At 40.4% G+C, this 26,469-nt stretch overlaps 2 protein-coding genes across 5 annotated transcripts in view; one reads left to right on the top strand and one right to left on the bottom strand.

Moving 5' to 3' along the window:
* Samd3 (sterile alpha motif domain containing 3) overlaps positions 1-19,045 on the top strand; it is a 58,980-nt gene extending 39,935 nt beyond the window's left edge. Inside the window, exons 7-10 of the mRNA XM_048354652.1 lie at positions 9,450-9,650; positions 17,526-17,697; positions 18,418-18,500; positions 18,732-19,045. Of these exons, the coding sequence (XP_048210609.1) occupies positions 9,450-9,650; positions 17,526-17,697; positions 18,418-18,500; positions 18,732-19,016 (741 nt within the window). The 3' untranslated portion in view covers positions 19,017-19,045. The remainder of the gene's footprint in view (positions 1-9,449; positions 9,651-17,525; positions 17,698-18,417; positions 18,501-18,731) is intronic.
* A 3,462-nt stretch (positions 19,046-22,507) lies between these two features.
* Positions 22,508-26,469, bottom strand: part of L3mbtl3 (L3MBTL histone methyl-lysine binding protein 3) — a 114,291-nt gene continuing 110,329 nt past the window's right edge. For all 4 annotated transcript variants that reach the window (XM_048354068.1, XM_048354066.1, XM_048354067.1 and 1 more), the window contains one exon: positions 22,508-24,301. In XM_048354068.1, the coding sequence (XP_048210025.1) occupies positions 24,158-24,301 (144 nt within the window). In that variant the 3' untranslated portion in view covers positions 22,508-24,157. The remainder of the gene's footprint in view (positions 24,302-26,469) is intronic.

The following is a 26,469-nucleotide window of genomic DNA, read 5'->3' as shown; positions in this document are numbered from 1 at the left end:
CGGAGGTTTGCATTGTATCCATTTTTTCTTCCATTTCTTTCTTGGCTTCCTGGATGTCCTTTGAGACTTCCACTCTAAACTCCTGGAATTGTTTTCTGATTTCGTTTCTGAAGCTTTCCATCATTTCTGTTAACATGGCCTCAGTTGATTTTTTATTCTCCATCTCCTCTTCAGTTGTGCTGCTTTTTGGAGCTGGCGAGTTGGCTTGCCCTTTGATGAAATTTGTTATATTTCTTTGTGATTTGCGCATCTGGAGATCTGTGGGTGGCTTCCCTGGTTTGGCTTTGTGCTGGTTCCCGCTGGTCCGTCAGTGGGAGCCTCGTGTCCTGGTGTCCTGGCTCTGGGTTTGGGTTTGGCTGTTGAATCTTACTGCCCAATGGGTGAGTGTGACCTTCTCGGTTGTTGCTGAGGTGGTCACCCTCACTGCACTTGGGGGTCGGTTGGTTCTGTGTCTTTCTCTGCGGGATAGTGTCCTGCCGCTGTGTTATTCTGACCCTAGCGTGCCCCTGGTGGTGGTTTGCTGTTCGCTGATTCAGCGTGGCGTGGAGGCTTTTCTCTTCTTTGGTTCTTTTTTCCATTCTGTATCTTGGTCAGAGGAGCTCACCTCTCAGGTGGTTCGCCCTCCTGTGTGGACCGCTCCGGGGCTGCTGTTGTTGAGGGGCGGCCTACCCACTTGTGCGAAATGCCCCAAACTGAGTGGGCACGGCCGCTGGAGAGCTCTGCCCTCCTGTGCGAGCACGCCTACCAGAGTGGGCGCTGTGGCCGGGGGGGGGTGGCCCTCACCTGTGCGACGTGTGCCCACTACAGCGGGCGCTGCTGCTGGGGCCCTGTCCACCTGTGCAGGGTACGCCTACCAGAGTGAGCCGCAGGTTGTTGGGGTGTACTTGTGCCCTCCCACGAGTTCGCTGTGGGGGGCGGTATGTGTGGGGCCCAGTGGGATCAAGTGTCTGCGAAGCCCAGGTGCCTCGGATGGGGCTTGCAATGCCTGCTGGCCCCAGGCCCCTGTTGGGAAGGGGGCAGGGCCAGTATGGCCGGTTCAGGCTCCTCTGCTGCCTTGGCACTGCTCTGCCCTTCCCCTGCTAACTCCTGTGTCTTCCCAGAGCCTGATGGGATCTTGCCACCTAGGTGATTTGGGGGTTCTTTGTTCCCTCGGGTGGGGAGGGGGAGGGAGGGAGTTCTACCTTCTTTGTAGGGTTTGGGTCTCTGATAGCTGGTCTCCCGTTGGGGGAGGGGGTAATGGGGGACTCACTGGTCCTGGATTGTGTCTGTGTCCCGTGCCGCTGTTGGTCCTTCGGGGGTGGAGTGCTGTGTTGTGGCGAAAGGTCGTGGTGGCGGCCCCGGCTCTCCCCTTCTGCGCCGCTCGGTTTCCCCGCTGCTCACGTCCATTCCCGGCCGTGTGGACCCGAACTTCCCATCGCCGCTGCCACCGTGTGTCTTGGTCAGCGTTCTCCCTGGGGTCCGTGGAGTCCTGCTGTCTGGACTCTGCGCTCCCGGTGTGGGTTTTCAGCAGTCGGTCTGCCGATCGCCAGGTCCCCTTTCCCCGCCTGGCCCTGTTCGGGTCAGGGTTGGCTGGTGGGGGGAGGGTACCCCGGAGATTCTCCGGCTCTGTGTAGGTTTTTGGCTCTTCTTTTTTTGTTCCTTTTTGTTTCCTGCGTTTCTCCACTGCTTCTGGCTGCTGGTTTTGCTGGGTTCTTGATGGGGTGTTGGGTGCTGGAGTTCCCAGCTCGCTATTCAGTTGGAGCGAGTTGGGGTGCCTCCCTATTGTGGCAGTTCCATCTTCCTCCTCTTTTAAAATTCTTTGGGTAAAATGCTTTCAGATAAAATATTACTTTGGGTGCTATAGAGATGGGAAATATTGACAGAGGCAAAGAGTGGGAGCTATCCATGCGTTGGAAAGCAGGGAAGTAAGAATGGCTCACTTGGAAGATCTTTCAAGAGTCTATGGGAAGGAAGGTTTGTTTTGTTTACTTTGCTTTGTCTCCATGGTTACCTTTTCCTTTGGTGGTAAGATGCAAATTGAAGGCAAATCTTCAAAGAAGGAAGGGAGGAAGGCTGATTTTGTAGTCCTGTCAAATGAACTTCCACAGTTAATCCAAGATACTGTGTGCCACTGTTGTGATTTTAAACAGAGACTGAAATCTTTTATCCCTAAAGCCCCACCTACCACTGTCTCTTTCCAGGTTAGCTCTGCTTAAATAAACTATATTTTCTTGGCTACAAACCCCAAGACATCAACCACACTGAAGTACCACCTGTGAGTTAGCATGCCTGGGTCCCCACTGTATTATTGGTAAAAAAAATATTTTCACTATATTTTATGGGTGGCAATACTAGTCTAAATCCTAGGCTTTGTCTTCACTCCAATTCTTCAAAAAGCAGGCTATTTTGAAAAGTTTAAGAATGCCTTTGCCCCTTCAAGATGCCTTGTTGCTGTTTACATGCATTCAACCATAAACGGCAATGTGCCAGCATTTCTTAAGCACCTGACTTTCAGTATTGAAAAAGAAATAAGTGAGAAAAAAAGAGAAAAGTCTAGCCTAGGACAATGATAATAACTCATGGATGAACAAATAGGCCTAAATAAATCCAAATAGCCCTGGATTAATGTATTTCCCACAAATGGTCTTTTACGGCATACTTCATTATGTATTTATAAGAAAAGATATGTTTAGATTCTCACACTATCTTGTTTAAATGATGAAAACACTAGATTTAAAAGTTCACAGGACTTGTACGGAACCACATAATACTAGATTATATTCTATATTATAGTAAATGTGTAAAAATCTCAAGTGTTAAGTGAATCAAACTCATCACCTCATGTATATTATGGTTGCCTTTCTCTTATTGTATTTATTGCATTTTATTCCCATTTTTACTTTTTTCCCCACCTGTGCTGATGAGAAAAAACTGTTTTGTATGCTTACAAGTGTTCCAAAATATATTATCAGTGGAGGTTGAGTATATTTGATGTAATATAAACGGAATTAACCACGTGTGTTTTTCTTTCTTTGTTTATTTTTCTTTCATTCTTTCTTCCTTTCTTCTTTTCTTTTTTTCTCTTCTTTCTCATTCTCTCTTTCTCTCCTCCCTCTCTCCCTCCCTCCCTCTTTCTTTTTTTTTCTGACACCCATTAAGATTCATTCACGTTTCTATGTGAATCTCTGGTACATTGATTCTAACTATCTTTGAGTATTCCTTACATCAAGTTCTGTTCTACCTACTACAAATTGCAATGCAGAGAACATCATTATCCAGATTTGGTTCTGGAGCTGTGAGGATTTTGTTTTTGTTTTTTTATCTTCAAGTAGTAATCCAAAAGGGTTGCCTTTCCCACAGCTGTTTCTCTCGTGGCTCAAAGCTACACAGGACAGCAAAAATCAGAGAAAAACGTTGACAGTTAGTTGGATTCTGGATAGCATACAATTACTGCCATTAGCAGGTGGCAAGTGTACTAATACTTTGAAGTTCTCCAAGTCAGCTGTACATTTGGAAGCATGGGGGGAAATTGAGTGGAGCAAACTTGCCTGCTGATTGACGGAGACACATGCCTGCATATTAAGCAAAGAAACTGTGCAAATTCCCCAGGGGACACCTCCCTCCCAAAGTTGACTTGATGACAAAAAGATTGAAAACGGAGATGACTGGAATTTGGTAGGAGGAAACTCTTAGCGTCCATCACAGCATTGTTCTGTAGAAATGTAATAGAAGACATAAACATGCAATTTTTTATTTTCTCAGAGCCATACTACAAAAAAGTAAAAAGAAGCAGATGGACTTTAAATAGTGTCTTCTACATAACTCGATATATCCTTAATATCATTTCAGTACATACTCATTATACAAATTATTAATGAGATATGTTACATTCTTTTCCTGCATAGTCAATCTTTAAAATTCAGTATTTCCAGTGCACATTTTTACATTGGTCTAGCCATATTCATATTATTGCTATGATTACAAAGGTGGCTAGTGACTATCATACTGGATAGTTCAATAACACAACCTTGGAATAACTAGGGACTAAGTGAAATGACACTGTGGGGAACACTGTAGTTAACAGGGAGCATAACTAATCATTTGCCAACAGTTTGTTTTCAGAAATTAGTCTTAACTCTTTATCACCTTCTTTTGTACAGAGGCTGTTGCTTGCTTTTGTGTTTTACTTGTTTGTTATGAGTCATGCTATATAACCATGGTGTCTTGAAGCTCGTGATCCTCCTGCCTCTTCCTCCTGTGTACTGGGACTATAGGCAGAAGCTACCCACTACACATAGCTGGCACAGATCTGTGAAGGCAGATTTTTTATAGTATATAGCTATAGAAAAACGTATTAGATTTTCATAATGAGGTATGTTCTTTGTAAATTTATTCAGATTGCAGAATGTAGAGTAAAATGTTGAACAAAAGTCAATCTGAGTTTATTTCTGGGAGAAATAAAAAGCTATAGCTACATTTTTAATTATGCTGCTGTAGCTTACTACTTCAAAAGCAGTCCCAATCTTCTGTCAAAATGGAATTTAGAAATATTTGTCTTATTTTCTGTTCCAGCTGCCAGCTTAGACTCAAACTTGGCTAAAGCTGAACTCCGTGATTCCAACCAATTCTCTAGAAGCTGTAGGTTACTGTGGCTTGTGTTTACTTGGTATGATAGAGGAGGGAACAGGGTATCAGAGTTCAACTGGAGTTCATGTTCTGGTTAAATTATGCTGATGCCTGTAAGGTCACAACCCCCCACAGAGGGCTTCTCTACTTCCCTTCCATGTGTTCCTCCTTCAGGAACTATCTTGTCTCTACCTCATTACTTTCCCCTGTGTTCCTTCCCCAGCATATCCTGAGCCCTTTTGTGACAGGCACCTTGGAATTGATTCTGTTGCAGCTGCAAGCAGTTCTGTAAGATTCAGCCATTTCTCATCAACTACTTCGTCTTCTCAAAGTGCACCAAAGAAACTAGCTTTCAAAACTAGGCCATCTGCCTTCATAGGGGCTGTACTAACTAGAACACCCACCTGTCCTGGGGAACTCACTTCTCCCTCTGTGCTCATTAGTATAAAGGGTATTTGAACCACATTTATATCTAACAATTATATAAACTATTAAAAGCAAGCCAGATCTAGGAATTTCCAATTGATTTGGGTTTATAATCTGGATGAGAATCTCCAGTCGGGTCAGGTAGAAGCTTTATGATTGCATAGTACTTTGGGGAGAAGCAATGCATCATGTGTATGGTGGTCCATAAATGTCAGTATCAGTACTCAACACAATTTCCATGATATGGCAGCAGTAGAAAGTTGTTTATATAATCAAAATTTATATTTCCTTTTAATTTTCAAAATCTAAGAGGTTTTCTTTTATTTAATGACTATCAGTATATACATATGAGATTTTTTTAAAAATGTATAATGTACCATATATGTGTTGTTCACAGAACACTTGATAGACCATCACCCACCCAGCTTTATTGTTAAATCATGGCTGGTCCTATCATGTTGACCTGGATCCCTCTCTTCTCTGACCACTCTTGCAACATCTCTGACCTCCACATGTGCCTATGGCTGTGAATTTTAAGTCAATCACATCTCTGATTTTTTAGATAAGTACACTTAAATACATGATTTGGACATCTATGCAATGGGTTCTGCAGGAACCCTTTGTGCAGTGTGCCCCCCCCTTTTGAGGCTACAAATGGATATGAATAGTATATGTTGTCTTTGATGATTTCCCTTTCTTTTCACTCCATGTGATTCATCCAGGCTGTTAAATTCGACTGTGTAGTTTATTCATTTTCCCGTTGGCTTAATAATCTATTTTGACAGGGAACCACAGTTTATCTGGCTATTCTCCTGTCAACTTACATTTGATTCGTTTCCAGTTTGGGCTGTTCAGAGCCACGCTGCTTTGATCATTCTTGGATGTGTGCCTTGGGGCATATGCACGAGCGTTTTTACAAGGCTTCATGCTTAGGAGTGGAGTCGCTAGCTCCTGGAGTATGTATGCAAATACTCATCTTTGTAAGACAGAAATAGTTAACTTAGATGATTGTAGTCATTTGTTACCAGATTTCATTTCCCTGTCCTGACCTATTGAGAATGAATTGGTATCTTCTTTGGACCTTGTTTTCATTGTAATTATTTATGAATTGAACATATTTTCATATATATAAAATGTTTGTGTTTTCTCCTATGTACAAGGCCTGCCTGCTCATATCTTTTGTTTGTCTAACAGCCTTTTACTTATTTGCAAGAATCACAGTTCTAACCTACCAGTTATTTTACTATAAATTTCTTCTGATGCTTTGTCTTACAAGTTTCTATCTGGTGTCTTGATAAAAATAAGTTTGTCATTTTAATATCGATTTGTTAATCATTTCCCCTGTAATTAGTGTTCCAGAAAATCACTTCCTTTAAGTGATAAGAAATTTTCTTTATTTTTTTTAGGTTTGCCTTTAATACTGAAGTTCATAAACCTTGTAGGATTCCCCTTCAGCTCCTATGATGAATTTCTTGCACCTTTTATAAAACAGGTGGTCTCTTTCCCGGGAATCTTTCTAGTGCTATGTCTGTTACTTCCATGACTGTGTTTAGAAGATCTGTTGTGTTCCGTCAGGAAAGTTCTCTCTTCCGGCGGGAAAACCACTTTCTTCATTACATAGCTACAAAATGTCTTCATACATTCTCTTCACTACACTTCTAGAGATGTCTTGGTTATTCTTGAACTTTAAAACTTTCACATAAGGATGCCCTTGATCAAAATGCATTGTACTCATAAACTGACATGTTGAATTAAAATGCCTTTGTACAACTGCTTAAAGGTAATAATAAAAGAAAAACTCAGCTGGTTTCATTAAAACAATAGGGGTTTCACTAGAAACACTGAATCTATATTTATAAGGGGGACTTCCTTGGAGTCATTGGATCTTTCAGGGAACATGGAAAATTTTATCCACTTATTAGTTTTCAGTAATATTTTCCAGCGATATTAGAATTTTCTTCATATTATCACAACCTATCCCTTAGTTTGCTAGTGTTTTTAAATTTTAATTTCATCATCAAGGTCATGTACAGAGGGGTTACAGTTACATACATAAGGTAGTGAGTACATTTCTAGTCAAACTGGTTACTCCCTCCATTTTTCTCCCATTTTCCCTCCCTCCCAATTCCTTCAACCCCCAAGCTTTACAGTTTATTTCCAACATACTGTCTTGTGGTATCACTGAATCTAGATACATTAAAGGTGTTTTGCCAATTGTAAAAAAACAAACTACCTTTTCTCGCTGGAAGTAGTAGGCACATGGTCATAACCACAGCAACTGAGACAGGAAGATCCTGATTTCAAGGCCAATCTGGGCTACATAGTGACACCACCTGTCTCTAAATAAATAAAAATATAAATCTTTGGTTCATCAGTATATATCTGTATGTTTTGTATTCAGTGGCTTTGAAAAACTCTCATATATGAATAATAATTTTGTTACTTTCCTTCTAAATTTTAGATCTTATTTTCTCTATTTTATTACTCTGGTTAAGTGTACAGCCAATGCCTTTTCTTACCTTCGAATTTAAAGATAATCCTTTTAAATTTTCAAAATAAAAAAATATACTGTTAGCCAAGATTTTTGCTGGGCAACTTTATATGTTTTTAAGGTTTCTCATTTCACTTGGATCAAGATTTTCTTTTCATTAATCCTAAAGCATATAGGGAGGTTGAATTATACATGTTTTCCTGCATTATTTGAAAGTAATCTTATTTTATGATCAATTTCATTACTGGCATAAAATATTTAAAGATATTTAGATAATTAAGTAAATCATAAAGGTGTTAATACACTTTATTTCTTATAAAACCTACATTTTTCCTGCTCCAAGCTTTTCTGTAACAATTGCCCCAAAGCAGTTGGCTATATGACAGTCCATGAAGTATGATAGGTAAATCAATAATATTTCTCGTTAGTTTAGCTTAGCCTCTTTACTAATAGCAAACAAATGTTGAACTCTAAGAATAGTACTATTACCATTTCTTGTTTCCTTGTTGTCAGATGAATGGGATAACCTGTACCTCTCTGACCTACTCCTGCTCCTCCAGCTGTGAGGGCAAATACAATAGAGCACCACAGAAAAAGTGGGAAAAGTCTTTATCATTTTTTTTTTTTTTTTGCTTTTGCAGTTCCCTGACTGAGTTGCATAAATTTGGAACATCCAATTTCAAAAATGCAGTAAATTTATCAGTAAAATATCCAAATCTTGCTTTTTCTTCTGGCAAAACATTTACCTTCCAATTAAGTTTCTGTAAGATTGTAGGGAATTTCATTTTAATCCATTTTGGTAAAGTATGTATTTTCTAGAAATTTATTCACTTGACCTGTGTCCTACTAGTCAATCAGATTTCATACGAAGTGGGTGTACCTCAAAGTTTCTCAATGTGCTTTTGATGTAGGGACATGATAGACTTGTTGCCAACTACTTCATCATTTCTAGGTAACATCTGTTCACAGTCTGACCAGTTAGGTGGGTTGACGTTCCATTTCAAGGACAGTTCTGCTGACATTTTCTCAATTGTCCTAGAAATATTTTTTTCTTGTTTCCTTGAAGCTGTGTGTCCTAGCTGTCTGATTTCTTTTGACTCCTCCTACCCCACCTAGTGTTCCCAGAATCTCTCTCTCTCTCTCTCTCTCACACACACACACACACACACACACACACACACACACTAAATGTTATTATTTTGAGTTTGCTTTATATGCTTGTATTCTTCAGTTTAAAGAGGCATCTTTAAAGAGAGTAGAGCAAATAATACCAAGAGCAAGAATCTGACTCCAAGCTGAGCACTGGTAGCTCATGCTTATAATCCTAACTACTGAGGAAACTGACATCTGAAGATCTCAGTTCAAAGCTGTCCTGGGCAGGAAATTCCACGAGACTCTTATCTCCAACTAACCACCAGAAAACTGGAAGTGGTGCTGTGGCTCAAGTGGTAGAGCACTAGCCTTGAGCTGAAGAGCTCAGGGACAGTGCCCAGGCCCAAAGTTCATGCCTGATGACCAATTAAAATAAAAAGAATCTGACTCTAAAACCTTTTTTTTAAAAAAAATCTATTCTTGACATTTTTCTTTTAAAATTTTTATGCATAGAAATAAACAAAATTCCTGTCAAGTATGAACTTTCTGGGTAATCGAAGTTTCCTAATAAATGGGTAAGTAAGAATTATAATTTTTTTAAGTCTGTCAAGAACATAGATTATAATTCCATGGTAAGTAATCGCCTAATTAGATTTCATTAAAGACCATTCCTTGGTTAACTGTGTTCAAGGCCAAGTGTAATTAGGCATGGTGATGCCCCCCTTAGGAGTGCATTATTAAGAGTACAATAACAGCCTGCAATTCAAGTCTTCATGCAGTAGCAGACTTCTACTTGAAACATGAAACTGACTGATGTTTTGAAAATATTTGGCAGGAAGAATCTGTTTGTTTAGATTCTGAGGTAAATGAACACATTAACTGGCTCCAGCAAGAATATGTGAAAACAGAAAAGAACTGGAGAGAAATTGACAAGAGGATGAGCCAGACTTTGGAAATCAGAAGAAAGATGATTGGCAGGAGAACACCTTTGAAGACTATTCTTAAAATGTTTCCTTTTTTGAAATGCCCTTACCAGGTATGTTGATTCACCTATAGCACTCTGATTATAGTGTCAAGATGTGGCCTTCAGAATTTTAGTTGCCTCTCATTAGATTATTATAGAAGCTGAGGGATCAATAGTTTGAGTTCTTTGACAGTATAAATTATTTCTCTTTTGCATGTATTTAGACCATCAAGACTAATATCAAGGAACTCTTAATATACAACTTTATTTTATTTCTTTTAGAACCCCAAACTTTGAAGTGATACATATACACATACACACATACACACACACATATATATATACACACACATACATTCATATGTAACCCCAAAGTATAAAGTGACATATACACATACACACACACATATATATATATGTAAAGTTTAATGGATAGACAAAATACCTCTCTTTTGAGTTTTCTTATAATGACCCATCCAAAAGTCATACCACCAGTTTAGTGTGATTTTAAAAGGAGATTTGTCACAGTTTTTGTCCAAGAACATATTTCATGCAAGAATTATAGGACCTCAATCAAATACATGAAAAATAAAACATTTGACATATTTTTCATTATCTACAAAACCTTCAAGAAGCATTTGCCTACATGTATTATTTTAACAATATCAATAGTGAACATGTAAGTGCTTAGAGCTTATATATTTCAGGGCTTAATGTGGGTTAATTTATTTAATCCTCGCAGCAACTTTACTTTGGTTTTTGTTTGTTTACTTCTTAATCTTTGGGTTGCTAGGACCAATCATAGCCAATAGCCCCTGGATGTTGATAAATATGAAAGCAATGCTTGACAGATGTACCTACAAATAGTTTTAAAGTAAAAATCTACCAGTCCATTAGCGTGTAAACACTTTTGACACAGGAAACAAGTTTTAAATATTAATCATTCCCAAGCTTCCTAGACAAGCAGTGTGCATGACAGAGAAGTACATTGATCTTTTGGATGTAGACTGAATCAGTTGATGTTTGTAATGATGCTCTAGTCACTGATGTTAAAGACTTGGGAATTTTTCCTGGAGTGCAGCCCTCAGTGGTTTAGTGATACAACAGATGGATTATAGTTAGATATCCATCCAAAGAGACAGAGATAGCATTAAGCCTGACATCCATTATGGCCTGAGTGAGAAGCCAAGGAGAGATTGGAGATTTTCAGATTTTTTTCAGACATCTCAAACTATGCCACTTAGATGAACCACCCTCCATATTCTTTAGACTTTTCACTTTCTATGTCTAAAATCTTGACCAAATCGGGACAAATATGGAGAAAGCTTTTTGCAATGATGATATTTATTAGATGAAATTTGCCCATTTATTTATTTATTTATTTTACAAAATACAAAATATGTCCTGGGTTCCTCCAGGGCATAACTTCCCCTAATTTAGACCCATGTAGCTGGGATTTACAATTTATGCAACTTATGTGCTTCTTAAAATTAAAGCAAACTTGACCCTAGTTATAATTATTTGTACAAACAACATGTAGAGTAGAACAGTTATCCTGTTCCAAGGCTTACCGCTATGGTGCAATCCCCTCCATGTTACCACCTGTGATCCAGGTGCTGAGGAACAGAAGCTCTGGGTAGAGGCGGTGGTCCTGGCTGTGCAGCTTGATCCACCTCTACCTCCTCTTCTCATTAACCTCCTCCACTCCTAAACAGTTTCAACTGAAAATCTCAACTTTAAAAATTTAAAATGGGTACTGGACTGGTCTTCTCTGCTCACACGTCTCAAGCTAGAGAAACAAGAGATGAGGCTACTCCTTGCTGACATTGTTATGGAAGCTGTGGTGCCTGCTTAATAAAAGCATAGAAGATGTGCCTCGTGTTTCTGCCATGGGTTTGTTTCCAGACCACTGCACAGAAAGGCAGAAACCAAGCAGAATGTTGTGGTTTCCAAAGGCTGAACTGAAAGAGGTTGGAGTTGGGGAATGAGGGAGCAGTTTGTAGGACAGGACATTTGGGGGGCTGGGGGAGGAAGTCGGGGAGAAGCCCACACAAAGCCTCCCAGAGTGTTTGGCTGAGAACTGGACTTCACAGAATGGGACCAGTGGGTAGGGGAGTGGGAGAGAGAAGGAGAGAGAGGGAGAGAGAGAGACAGACAGACAGACAGAGACAGAGAGACAGAGAGAGACAGAGACACAGAGACACAGAGACAGAGAGACACAGAGAGAAGCAGAGACAGAGAGAGACACAGAAACACAGAGGCAGAGAGAGAAGAGAGAGAAATGGGTGCTACAGCATGACTGACAGCTGCTCTCAGAGGACACTCCACACTGACCAGAGTAGACCAGCATTGAGCACCTCGGGCATACAGACTCATCACTCCAGGACGTCCATGTCTTAAGAGGAGTGAGAATCATGCCCCGGGCTTCATTTTACCCATGACCAAGGATAAACTTCAAAATAAACCTGCCCAAACAAATGACAAAATCAATTCTGACAAGACCAGAGAAACAATCAGCAACTTAACTGCCTGCCAGACTAAAACTGAGCACTCTTTAAAGGAGTATAATTTAAACCCTCTGATAGTGGATCACTGGGCAACCATCAGTGGTGCTGCTCTGGTTGCTACCTGCCCTTTGAGTCACCTGTGAATCTGGCAATAGAAAAGTCTGAAATGTATATTAAAATGCTAATTTATGGTGTAGATAGCCCTGATGAATTTTATCTGAGCTTTCCAAGTATTGCCATTTAGCTGGTGCTGCAACCAAGTCTTCTCAAGGTCACCTTATCATTGTATCAAGCTAGTTATTCGGGGTGATAAGAACATGGTAAGACAAATAATCCATGCATCATATCTGTGGGAACACTCAGCAGAGAAATGCAATATGAATATTTCAATTGTGGAAATTTAGAACTGAAAAGAATATTTAACTTGTTAGGTCCTCTCCCTGAGGGCTACATGCAGATGCCCCCACCTCATTAACTCGTTACCTGGGTAACCTGAAGACCAAGTGGCCTTTTTTAAAAAAGTAGGTAGCTGGTAAAGGAGAACGCCACAGAACGCCACGCGGTATTCAGGCAGGAGAGAAAGTTTATTACCGAACTGCTGGCCTGTGGCCGAGATGATCCATGGCCGGAGAGAAGGGAGAGAGAGAGAGACCCCCACCCAGCCCTGCTTTATTTAGGGCAGGGGCAAGGGGTGTGGCCAGGTGGATTAGGAGGTGACCTCTGGGAAAGGGGAGGTAACTGCCTCCAGGTCTGCAGGTTACCCAGGTAACTGGGTGGAGACTTAATGAGGTGGGGGCATCTGCATGTAGCCCTCAGGGAGAGGACCTAACATTCCAGCCTTTTAATAGTAATGAAAAAGGACAAAGACTCTCTCTGGCTGCTTCCTGCTGGCAAGGGGCGTCGGCATTAGGGGTAAAAGGCAGAAATGTGGCCTCTCCTGGAGAAGGCGAGCAGCAGGGTCCCTTGGTGGTAGACGCCAGTCCTTGAATGAAGCCTGGAAGAAGTCTCATGAGGCAGGGGCGGGCAGAAGCAGCAGGCAGAAGCGGCGGACGGAGCAGCAGAGAACCCGAGCAGCAGCAGTTTCACTCACCAGGGTAGACAAGTGGTGTGGAGGTGGAGGTGGATGTGGAGGCCAGCAATGATATTAGTGAAAAGTGCCGCGTGGCGACTCGCAGCAGTTCGGTTCATGGAAAAAGGGCCGTCAGGACTGGGGATACTCCCAGACAAAGAAGAAAAATAGATGGGAATTCCGCCTGTCCTGACTCTTAAGCCCCATCCGAGTCACGGCACCATATATGTTAGGTTTTTAAAGTAGGTAGCCGGTAAAGGAGAATGCCACGCGGTATTCAGGCAGGAGAGAAAGTTTATTACCAAACTGCTGGCCTGTGGCCAAGATGATCCATGGCCGGAGAGAAGGGAGAGAGAGAGAGACCCCCACCCAGCCCTGCTTTATTTAGGGCAGGGGCAAGGGGTGTGGCCAGGTGGATTAGGAGGTGACCTCAGGGAAAGGGGAGGTAACTGCCTCCAGGTCTGCAGGTTACCCAGGTAACTGGGTGGAGACTTAATGAGGTGGGGGCATCTGCATGTAGCCCTCAGGGAGAGGACCTAACATAACTGAAATGCACACATCTCTCAGTAGACTTACTAACATGGAAGAAAACCAAGAGTCTGGATTTACGAAGACCAGTAGAAGTTACCAATCTGAATAACAGGAGAAAAGATATTGGTCAATTTCTGGGACAAAATTAGATATGATACCAAATGAGATTTTTTCTGTAGATGGCCAATCACAGCTGGAGTTTGTCTATATGGCTGAGTAGGGATTTATGATAGTAAGTAAATACATTGATGATAATGGAACCAAGCTTCTCACTATGGCAAACTCAGAAGTACAGGAAGAGGAAGGCTAGAGAAAAATCCTTCATTGTTAGAGTGAAACTTAGCTTTTATTATTTACATATACAGATATAGATGCTTGTATATATGTCTGTATATATGCATAGGAAACCTAAATGATAAATCACAGAGAGATTCTCAAGAGATGATGAATTTGACATTGAAATAGGAATGAGTAATCAAGGAGGTAAGGCAGGAAGATTTTAAAGGGAAAAATGGGGAGGATTGTTGCAACCCATTGTGAGAGCCTTGTCTGCTACAGTGGGGAGCAAGGCTGGGAGCAAAGCAATGATGGAGATGGGACCGTGGAATTGGTTTTGGAGTACCAGGGGACCTGCTGTCTCCCTCCAGCAACAGATCCAGAGGGTCCCATGAGCAGGGTTTTTATTCATTATCAAACAGGAGAGTAAGTGCAGAAAACAAGGTAGCCATCTTCAAGAGATAAGAGCACCACAGTGGGGGGAAACAATCCTAGGATTAGTGACTTCCTGAAAACAGGATGTGAAGATGAGGTAAACGGCCAGTTTGAATAGGCCACCTGCAAGCTCCGTGGTCAAGGAAAAAATGGGGATTATCAGGAGGGCGGAAACTGTGGCCATCGTAAAGCTATGCGCAATAGGTCTTGTCAGGGCTGCCCTCAGCATTCCAAGGGACAGAGAACTGCATTCCAATTCTCTAAGGCTGACCTTATGGCTCTGCAATTACGGGTCCCCATAGAGGATTATACAAGTTGCTTTAAAACAATATCCTTGACTCAAGGTCACCATCAAAGGAATACTGCACAAAGCCCTATTTGTGTTGGATTGCAGTGGACTCTGGGAAAAATCTGGTTCTGATAGAGGCTTTGGCATTAGCTGTTACCAGGCATCCATGCAGGAGATTCTCTACTTTCCAAATTCTGGCTTTATCTTCTGTTGGAGTTTGACACCAGTGACTCCATTTTGATTCTGACATTGTCACAATATATAAAAATAAATGTCTTAGCTTGTTCTATGAGAAAGCCTGGAGCAATAACAATTCGGTAGTAAAGAACACATTTTGAGATGAAGCTTTAGTTTCTGAATGCTTCCCTCCAACAAAAGGAGAAAAAAGAGCCCTTGAAAAAATGACTAACTCTAGACAAAATGATCAGAAATACCATGGTCTAATGCCAGAAATTAAGGAAGTGCTTTCAGTGTAATAGAGTATGTCCAGAAGATGGGGAAATATGCTAAAAGTAGCTCCCACTGATGGAATCTGGAAAACCTGAGCAGATTATAAAAAGACAAAGATAGCTTAAGGATCAGATTTGAGTGGAATAAGAATGTTAGTCTGTAGTGATATAATAAGGTAATTGAATGTGGAAGAAGAGAAAATTCTCTGTTATTTCTACAACATTAATGTAAGCTTAAAATTATTTCAAAATAGTTAAAATTTTTGTAGGCTATGGACCCAGGGAAGTACTGTGTATTTTTCCTTCTTATTTCTTGTGTTCCAAATAAGAGAACCAATTTTTAAGGTCATCCAAAGAGTTGCCTAGTAATAAAGCCACTATGTCTTTATGAGAATCCCAGCTTTCTGAAAACTTACCTTTCAGAACTATCTTTGTTCAAGTTATAATCTACCAAAATATCCAAGGAACAATGAGGGCCCAGTTAGACAGTATGTAACTCTTATTTACAATTTAGAGCAAAGAAATGTATGTAGTCATTTCATTCCCTAAAACAATGACTAATAATTTAATATCACTTTGTCAAGAAAATGGGAGTGTGAGGCAGAGAATTTTCAGAGGAGTGGAACTTAGGAACTGGAAGGAAGGAAAAGACATGATTTCAGTCCATCGTGGTGGGAAGGCATAACAGAATATAGTAATTCACATCATAGAAAGCAAAGGAACACCGGAACTGGTCCAGGTAGATTTAATCTCTCAGGAAACACCCCCATTAACCTACTTCCTCCAACTAGGTTCCACCTGTCACCTTTCACCATCTCACAATAATGCCTTGAGACTGGGAATCCATCAAAGGATTATTCTCCTAATCCTAATCTTCTCCTAATCCTCTCAGGAAAGCCATCACAGACCCACAGGTTGCTTTACTAATCTCTTGGCAGTTCTTAATTCAGTCTAATTGATAATTGTGCTTAAGTATCACAGTGGTTAACTTTTCTGCATTTCTGTTGTTTTTCCTTGTTTTTCAAATCTTATAATCTGAAGAACATTCCACATTTTTCAATTTAGGATGCTACCATGAGGTATTTCTAAAGTCTAGTAGTTTTCCTGTTTTGCCTCTTGTTTTTTTTTTTTTTGTTTGATTTGACAGTGTCAAATCAAAAACATGGAGTTTACCTGAAGAAACAGAAAATCCTAGAATCTTACACTAACCAACCCAAATAGCAGACGCCTGTGTAATTTATTTTCCCCATTTTGTTGAATCTGCATCTGAGATTCAATTCCGTTTTAATTCTTCTTTGTTGTTTTTGTTTGGTTTTGCCTGTTTTTCATTCTTGGGTTTTGAACTCAGGCATCTGTTTGCTAGGCCGGTGCAGTACTGCTTGAGCCATACCTCTAGCTTTTTGCTCTGGTTATTTTTAAAATGTGGTGTCATGTTTTGCCTTTGCCACCCTGGCACTCAGTCCTCTTATTTATATTTCCCACCATAGACAGATGGCAGGTACAGGATACCAGACCCAACTTACTCTGTGGAGATAGGGGCCTCAATCTTTTCTGCCCAAGTTGGCTTTGAACCATGATTCTTCTAACCTCTGACTCCCACATAGTTAGGTTTACAGGCATGATATACTGACACTGGCAAAAGATGCAATTCTTAATGGGCTTGATCTTCAGTTGTAGAATTGGAAGGTACTTCATTTGTTGAATATACAGAGTTTCCCAGTGTTTTAGTTCTACATATCTACAATTATGCCATGCCTGTTACCATTTCTCATTCACTTTAGCCTTTTGTTATTTTCTCTTTCCTCTTCCTAAGTCTTCACGTCTTCATTTAAGCTAACAACATATCTTTTTTTTTTTTTTTTTGGCCAGTCATGGGCCTTGGACTCAGGACCTGAGCACTGTCCCTGGCTTCTTTTTGCTCAAGGCTAGCGCTCTGCCACTTGAGCCACAGCGCCACTTCTGGCCGTTTTCTATGTATGTGGTGCTGAGGAATCGAACCCAGGGCTTCATGTATACAAGGCAAGCACTCTTGCCACTAGGACATATTCCCAGCCCCAACATATCTATTTTTAAACTAATTCCAAGCATTACATAATTCCAAATTTGGGCTGGGAATATGGCATAGTGGCAAGAGTGCATGCCTCTTATACATGAAGCCCTGGGTTCGATTCCCCAGCACCACATATGTAGAAAATGGCCAGAAGTGGCGCTGTGGCTCAGGTGGCAGAGTGCTAGCCTTGAGCAAAAAGAAGCCAGGGACAGTGCTCAGGCCCTGAGTCCAAGGCCCAGGATTAGCAAAAAACGAATTCCAAACTTATTTACTCTCACATATACATATGAATATATATATTCTTGTGACCCGATGTATCTACTGATTTCTCCTATTATCAGATGTTCAGAGAATTCCAGCTTCTTACAAGAACAGATATTTGTAAGAAAACACGGCATATTTTGGAATCCTATTCAGAAAATGTACTGACTGCTTATTCAGTGGCAGACAATCCAATCAACATTGCATTACAAGAAAAAATGAAGCAGTATACAGATGAAGACATGCTGAAATGTTAGTAAACCTGGGCACAGGGTGAGCTGGTCTTAGCTGTCTGCACAATTCAGGATAATTAAGAAAGCTCTACTTTAGTAACAAGTAAAGTTCAAGAAAATAATTGGTAGTTAGGAATGAAATTCAAATTGGTAGAGTGGATGTTTAGATTTAAAAAAGTACACTCAATATGATAAATCTGTATTTGGGTACTAGTATACTTTTAGTATGTGTGTGTGCACGCGCGCCAGTCCTGGACTCAGGTCCAGGGTACTTCTCCCTGACCACTTTTGCTCAAAGCTAGTACTCTTCTACTTGAGCCATACCTCCACTTTCAGCTTTTGGCGTTTAATTGGATTTAAGAGTCTCGTAGACTTTCCTGCCACAGCTGGCTTGAAATGGTGATCATCAGATTTCAGCATGCTGTGTAGCTAGGACTATAGGTGCCAGCCACTGGCGTGCAGCTAGTATGCTATTAATTTTTACAATGCAAGTCACAAGGTAATACTAAGCAAAATCATCCTGGCAGATGGATGGAGTGAAGACTTTTTCTTGAGAAATTGGCCTGGAGGACACACATGAAGTTTTGAGTACTTTGTAAGAGTTGGTTTAAAAAGATTGTGTGGAACACTCATCTGTAGAAAGCAAGCAAAAAAATCAGACAAATGTTTTAACACTACCTTTGCTACAATTGTTAAAAACCTCTTTTCACTTGGCCTGTGAACATGCTTGCTTTGACAGATATGAAGATGACAGCCACCTGTTTACTCCTCCCTGATGTTTTTGGAGATGATTCCAGTCTTTTTGTTGTTGTGAACGAGAAGGTATGAAGTATGTGAAGCCATTGGTTTTCCGCATCACATCTTTGATTATTTACCATCAAGACGGTGGTCTATTTTGAAGTACATTTTATTTATCATATTTACAATTATGCTAACTTGCAACATACTCACAGATTGCACTAAATTAGTGTTCCATACAGGCATGTTTTACTATTTAGCTATTTAAGCTATCATGGACCAGTGACAGCCCACCCCCCCCAACTTTCTTTTCAGGTACAAGTGTCCACACCTGTGCTGGAAGTTAAAAACCCTTTCAATATCGATGTTTGTGAGTTTTCTTTATATTTGGACAAAGAGAAGCTGACCCAAGTGGATGACTGTGTCACAGCCTTGGCTGCACTGGTGGCTGCCTTTCATGTGTTTGGGATTGAGTGTCCAAGAAGAGTATCACAAACCCTCAACTTCCTAGAGACTTTGATCTTTGATATGCATAGCCCCTATTTTCCTTTTTCCAAAGAAAAGGAAAAGGAAATAGGATCTCAACCCTCAATTACTTAATAGAAGCCAAATATCATATCTGAATGTAATCTTTGGCCAAATGAAGCTTTGTAAAAATTGCTTTTAGGGTGTGGTAGATATTAGGAAATCTTCTTGTATCAAATTGCAAATAAATCTCAATGCCTTCTTATCTTCCTGTTGTTTGCAAAATTCTGTAATAAAATACTACTTAAGAGCTCTTCATATGATCTGAATTCTTAGAAATTCCAGTGGTTTTAAAAGACATTATCTCTTTAAGGTAAACAAATCCTGTGAAATCAGGTATAACCTTGACCTCTAGGTGCCCACTTTGTGCTGCATGTGTGTTAACTGTGACCTGCCTCTCTGGTCTGAACATTGGTTAGAAACATTCTGAAATGGAGTGTTTTTAGAAGGGACCTCTAGGTTTTTCTTACCCTAGATGACCTGCTGCCCTGAGGTGCTTATGTTTCCTTCAATTATGTATGCTGCAAACATGAGGCCTTCTCCTTGCAGCCCAACCTTGATGGCACAGGGTTCTGCTACCTGTGTCCTGTCTCCATCTCCACTGCTTTCCTCCCTAGAGACCCAGGTGCACCCACCAGCTAGTGCCTATTAACCAATGCTAAAACTCTGTTCCTAACTGTAGGGCATAAGTACTTTTGAAGTCTAACTAGCCTCCATTCACTTTGACTCTTTTGCACAGGGACAACTACAAAGCTAGTGTGAAGGTGCACTTTGATGTTATCATCAAAATATCAATGTTTCTAATTAGTTTTTAAAGAGATAGTTGGGAGGGGGGCTACAGAAAGACTTAATCTTGTTATTATCTGCATCACATGGGGATGAGTGTTTCCTTGGTTAACTCTTTCAGGTTAACAAATTAACTCTTATAGGTTGTATAGTTTTATTTTTCCCTTCACTGCAACATGCCTTTGTTACAAGCTTTCCTTTATTTCTTCCAATTATCTCTCTTTTTTAAAAAGTCTACAATCTGGCTTACTCATCTTCTCCCAAATGAATATGCAAAGTCCCTAAAGATTTCCTTCCTTACAAGTCAAGTGCACTGTCTGCTGTTGAGCCCAAATGGCAACTCCTCTTGGATGGGGTAATGGGGGCTGGGGGAGACAGGTACAATGATAGTTGATGATGGGAAAGCAGCAGCATGGAAGTTGGGCTCCACATGACAAAGACAAGCACTGACCTTGAGGGAGGGCTGAAGTCCATGTTTTTGTCTTTTCCACTGGCGCATACATCCTCATGTCTGGCTTGGTAAATTGTCAATGCTGCTTGATGAATATACTCTATTTGCTTTTGGGCCTGAGTCTACTGAATCTATACACTGTGTATTGTAGCCTGTAATAAACATCAACCTGAAGATGGGTTTTACTTGTCTTGCACAGCACTGTATGATTTTTTAAAAATGCCTTTTATGCAGGGTGCTTGTGGCCCATACATGTAATCCTAGCTACTCAGAAGGCTGAGATCTGAGGATCGTAGTATGAAGCCAACCCGGGGAAGAAAAACCTGTGAGATTCCCAATTTCAATTAACTACCAAAAAGGCTGGAAGTGGAGTTGTAGTTTAAGTGGTAGAGCACTAGCCGTGAGCACAAAGGGGGAAAAAAATGTTCAGGGACAGTGTCCAGACCCTGAATTAAAACCCCAGGACTGGCATGGCGTGTGTGTGCATATGTGCTCACGCACACGCATGTGCACACACATACATACACACACACAAAATACCTTTTAGATGGAGAGGGCCACATTGCCCCTCTTCCTTTTTGTTTTGCTGTAAGTCTGCCTTCTTTCTCCCACATTTAAAGTATATAGTCCAGTGCTATTAAATCCATTCATCATATTACCACTACCATGTCCACCTTCACATCTACTTTGATCTTTAAGTTTTATTAGCATGCATTAAATGTATCATTTTGTTATGAAATTTGCATTTATATATGGACTTTGATCTTGTCACACCTCCCTACTGCCTCTCTCATCTCCCTTCCTCTCATCCATTGGTCCCTTCATCTTCCCAAATAGTCCCCCTTCCACTTTCATGTCTTTAAAAATAATGGATACTTTGTGTATGAGAGAAAACCTGAAATATTTGTCCTTTTGAGTCTTGCTTGTTTTTTTTAACATCATGATCTCCAGTTCCATTCATTTTTCCAAAGATGACATAATTTTATCCTCTACATAGCCTGCATCTCTTATCTCAGAGATTCCCTTCTATCAGCTCTTCCCATGTCCTCTTTTAAAACTTAATATGATGACTGAGTACCAGTGGCTCACATCTGTAATCCTACTTAGGAGGCTGAGAACTAAAGATTGTAGTTCAAAGCCAGCCTGGGTAGGAAAGTCCATGAGACTCTTTAGCCACAAAAAAAGATAGAAACAGAGCTGTGGTTCAAGTGTTAGAATGCTAGACTTGTGCAAAAAAAGCTTTGGTACTGCACCAAGGTTTTGAGTTCAAGACCCAGGACCAGTACACACACACGCCCTCCCCCAAAACAAAAAGACTGCATCTCAGTGATAGACTGGTGAAAAGATTTACCCTTCTGAGTTAAGAGTCCTGTGCCTCCCTAAAAATGCTTAATGCCCTGCTATCAACACATAATGATATGCTGTTCAGCAGTGGATTTTTATTTTATTTTCTGGTAGTTCTGGTGATTGGATTTAGGGACTTGCACATGCTAAGCAATAAGTACTCTTATCACTTGAGCTATATCCTCAGTCTTTTTACATGCTCTGTGTGTGTGCGCGTGCGCCAGATATGGGCCTTGAACTCAGGCCCTAGGTACTGGCCCTGATGAGCTTTTTTGCTTAATGTTAGAGCTCTACCACTTGATCTACAACTCCACTTTTGCATTTTGGTGCTTACCTGGAGATAACAATCTCATGAACTTTCCTTTCTGGGCTGGCTTCAGACCATGATCCTCAGTTCTTAGCCTCCTGAGTAGCTAGAATAACAGGCATGAGACACCCATCCTGGCCCTTGTGTGTCTTTTAAGACAGGATCTCACTGCTGTCTCACTGCTGGGTGGGTCTCAATCCTGCAATCCTCTTGCCTCACTTCATCTATAGCATGGATTAAATGTATGTCATTACACCATGCATTTAAATCTTATTTTAAATAAGATTTACAGCTTTCTTTCATTGCAACATATGCTTTACTCAAGGAAGGAAAAGTTCTTACGTTGACGAATACTACTTAGCAATATAATTTTGGACTTTTAAAAATCACTTATATCTGGGAAGTAGATTGACTAAATTCCTTAGACTTAATAGATCACTTTCATTTTCCTTCTTTTTTGGGGTGGCGGGGAGGAGGCAAGAATGGTGAATAAAGGATCAAACCCAGGGCTTTACAAATTCAGTGTCAGAAAATCACCCCATCACTGACTCTCATCCCCAGCTCTGTAGCTGTGTCAATCAATAATGTCCTTACACTGGGTGCTTTTCCTGTTCTTGTTCTAATCTCTCTTATTTGACAAGTTTCTTCATAAGTCATAAATATATGTAAAACAGAATCTACAATCAAGATTTTATTTTATTTACAATAGATGTAACAAGTACAATTTAATGTACAAATTATGAACAGAAGGTTAAAAAGGAGGAAGATAACAAAATACTTAGTCATGCAAAGAAATGAATGGGACCCTGTACATGTCACTCACTGACCTTGTTTTCACCTATTTATCATGATAACCACAAAAAACTGATAAAAAGCCTCCCAACATGGCACATCAAAGGAATGAGAGCAACTAAGGAAAGGGTGGGACTTTCCTCTGAATTCAGACAGCATGCTACCAAACCTACTTTCTAGTTTAAAAACAGTCCCTGAATGTACATGGAATCCTGGAATTAGGAAGTACATCACTAGACTGACAAAATAATTTACCTTTTCCCTTAGAAATGCATTCTTCACAAAGAAACACTGTCAGCTATCATTTTATAGATAATCAAAGGTTTTCATTTAAAGTGCATCCGAATATTCATATATTGAAGCAAAGTACTTTCTATGGACAAAAAAAAAAAAAAGACTCTTCCAAATGAGGGCTCTTTAGTAACTGCTTTGGGAATCACATCCCTGACCTGCGAACATGGAAAACTTGGTGTCTGCTGGTGTTTGTTGCTCTCATACACCTCACCAGTTTGGTAAAAACCATACAATGGTTCTTCAGCCACCCTGAAGCAAACCTTTGGGTTTGGAGGGCAATGCAGTATCTGAGACAGAGCTCTTTAAGGATGCATGTTTCCATCCACAGAATGAGCCCTTCATCTCTGTAAAGCACCACAATTACTTCTATGACAACCAGAGAGGAGCTGAAGATCTTACCTCCCGTGGGAGTGTAACCTCATATTCTCCTGATGCTACATGGCTCCTCTACTTACCCAGGGCACCACAACTCTTGGGACTGATGCCACTCAAATATACTACCTCATTAATTTATCTTTATACATTTTATTTTTCAATTCCAGTCTTTTATATACATGTTTTTGGTAATAAAGATGCTGGTGAAAGTAATTGGCTGAACATTTCCTAATGCGTGCAAAAGTAAAAACACTGACTTAAAAAGAAAACAAAATACTTTCTACAGACTATACAGCCCCAACAAATGATGACAAGCAGTTAGGCAATATCATGACTTGCAAAGTTATACTTAGCATAATGTTGCAATTCAAAATATGGCACAAAATGAACAATACAGATAACAGTCCCACTGGCTGAATGTAGCCAGGTTTTTGACTAATTTGGTTTAAGTTGAAATTCAATTATATAAAAAGGTCTCTCAAAGTATTGAAAAAGAAACAGTGTACATGAAAGAGAATTTAACAATGTTTACAAAATGCCAAAAGTTCTTACTTTGCCCTCCCTTATCCATAAATAATTAATGAAGTTCCCTTTAACCCCCCCCCCACCCCTCAGCCTCAAAAAGATTTACAAAGATAGATTTAGCTCAGTGAACAGAACCAAAAGATGACTGTTGTTAGACAGTACCTGGTTAAAAGCTCAAGCACTTCCATAAGAATTCATATATATTGTCTTTCGAGGAATATAAATAATCCAATAGTGTTGCTCTTTTGAGTTTCTCACTTCAGAGGTCACAAAGGTCCTTGTGCTTTGAGTAAAACATGAGCTTTAAAGCAAAAAGCTGATTGTACTCAGGATTCACTACCTTCAAAGTTCATTGTGAGAATTCTTCTCTGCAGCTTTGAACATCAGGATGGAGTTGAAGATTTTGAGAGCAGGACCCAGCTTAATGCTCATGATTTTAACAATGTCTGTCTGAGTCATAAGTAAAAATGCTTCTCCATCAATTTGCTAAAACAAGAGAAAGAAACAAAAGAATGTGGATTTGTCAAGGGTACTCTCATGGGAAATACCAGCTGGCTTCCACATGGCATCTCTTAAGAAGGCCCTTGAAATCCATGTGCACATTTCCTGACACAGGCTTTTACCTAAGACAACACATCCAAACGTGTACTAAGAACAAAGTAAAATTCAGCCCACAAAAAAATGGAAGGTAGCTAGCTATATCTCTCTGTATCCATTCTGAATTCATGCCCACTCTAGAATACAGAAAAGCCTACGGTGCCACACCTGCCTAACATAGCAGGTTCTAGCTCCCCACCCCCACCCTCAGTATTCAGGCAGGGCCTTTGCATCTGTTAGGAGGCTGCTGTGGATCTGTTAGAGGCAGCCTACCAAAGTGGCCAAGTGGGGAGAGCCTTAAAGAGTGTCACTCTGTCAGGACTCAAGCTTTAGCTGACCTTGACTCTAGAGAAGCAAACACAGAAGCAGAAAGACCTGCTGAAAGGTTATTTCATGAAGCCAATTGAAGGATGATGGTGGCTCAGACTAGGATAGTAGTTGTGTAGGGAGATAGTGTGCTAGATGTATTTTTAGAAAACACAGGGTTTTCGTCAGATTTGAAGACAGTAGCCAAGGATGGTTTCAAATAAAAGTCTATCGTACATCTGTGTTGTCTTTGGTGGATAACTTACAAAGCTTTAGTTCAATTTGTTATGGTTTACTTCTAGCATTCAAAACCAATACCCACTGACTTGGTGAGATACTTCAGAGCAAGGATTGTATTTTTTTCACACATTTTTTCACCAAACCATTCCACAGATGAAAACACAAAAGGTAGAAACCTAACATATGCTCAATCCAGATGTATGAATAAAGGAGCTAATAAACACATGAATGAAGGATACATTCAGACAGAGAATGTGTCCATATGTGTCCTGTGTCCCCTAAGAATAATAAATGAAAGCTAAATACTAGTGCAAATTTGGGCATTTTGAGTTTGAATTTAAATTTTCTTTTAAGCTAAATATTTGTGCAAATTCGTATGGACTGTTTCTCAGTAGAACCAAAATTAGCACTTATGAAATAAATGTCCCACAAATCTATTTTCAAAAAATGTTTACCATTTTAAATATCAGTGACCACATGATTCTTTCAAAGAAAGCTTAGCAGCTCCTGTGTGGACGAACCTAAATCTATCCAGGGATAGATGGAAGATGGCCAGTCTCCACTGAGGATTCTACTCAGGAGTAGACTGAGGATTCAGCTCTTAGGGAAAGAAACCCAAAGCAGAATAACAAACAACCAAATTAAAAATCAGGTTGAAAAAAGGCAGGGCATTTGTGCAGTAAGAACATGAGTCAGGAAAGGATGCTGGTAGTCAGATCCTCATCTTAACCAGCATCCATCTGAAGAATTATGAGGAAAATGCAGCTGACAGCCTGTTACTAGACTCTGAGTTTCCCTATGCTCCTGTAGCATTAGTGACTGAAAGTGTGCTACTCATAGCAACTGAGTTTATATGGAGGGGCAAACAAGGTGTACCTGTACCAACTACAGTTAGCAGATGTGGGAGAAAGTTTTCTGAGATTCTCTAATTTATTTCCTGCCTCTTGGCAGTGTTACACAGAGCCTATATCAGAGGGGTATTGGAATGCTCTGACTGGAGGAGAGATGATGGCAAGTAGCCTATTTTCATAGGTTTCTTTTTTTTTTTTTGGCCAGTCCTGGGGCTTGGACTCAGGGACTGAGCACTGTCCCTGGCTTCTTTTTGCTCAAGGCTGGCACTCTGCCATTTGAGCCACAGTGCCACTTCTGGCCATTTTCTGTATATGTGGTGCTGGGGAATTGAACCCAGGGCCTCATGTATATGAGGCAAGCACTCTTGCCACTAGGCCATATCCCCAGCCCCTTTTCATAGCTTTCTATGAAAAGGAAGAATTCCTGCTGCACTCTGATGAATCACTTCTAATCCATTTTCCACTAATGCAAAGTGTAGGGGATGGCATTAGTAGTTGTCCTTATACTGAAGTTCTGAGAAGTCATTAGACTAATCAATCATATAATTTCCAAAGATGACTGTGGTAACTCTCATTGTGTGTGTGTGTGTGTGTGTGTCTGTGTCTGTGTGTGTGTGTGTATGAATGCATAAGCTTTAAGAGATTGTTTCTAACAATAGT

The sequence above is a fragment of the Perognathus longimembris genome, chromosome 9 (genome assembly GCF_023159225.1).
Source record: "Perognathus longimembris pacificus isolate PPM17 chromosome 9, ASM2315922v1, whole genome shotgun sequence".
Lineage (NCBI taxonomy): Eukaryota > Metazoa > Chordata > Mammalia > Rodentia > Heteromyidae > Perognathus > Perognathus longimembris.
Note: the sequence above shows the minus strand (reverse complement) of the source record. Positions and strands in the feature narration are given on the sequence as shown.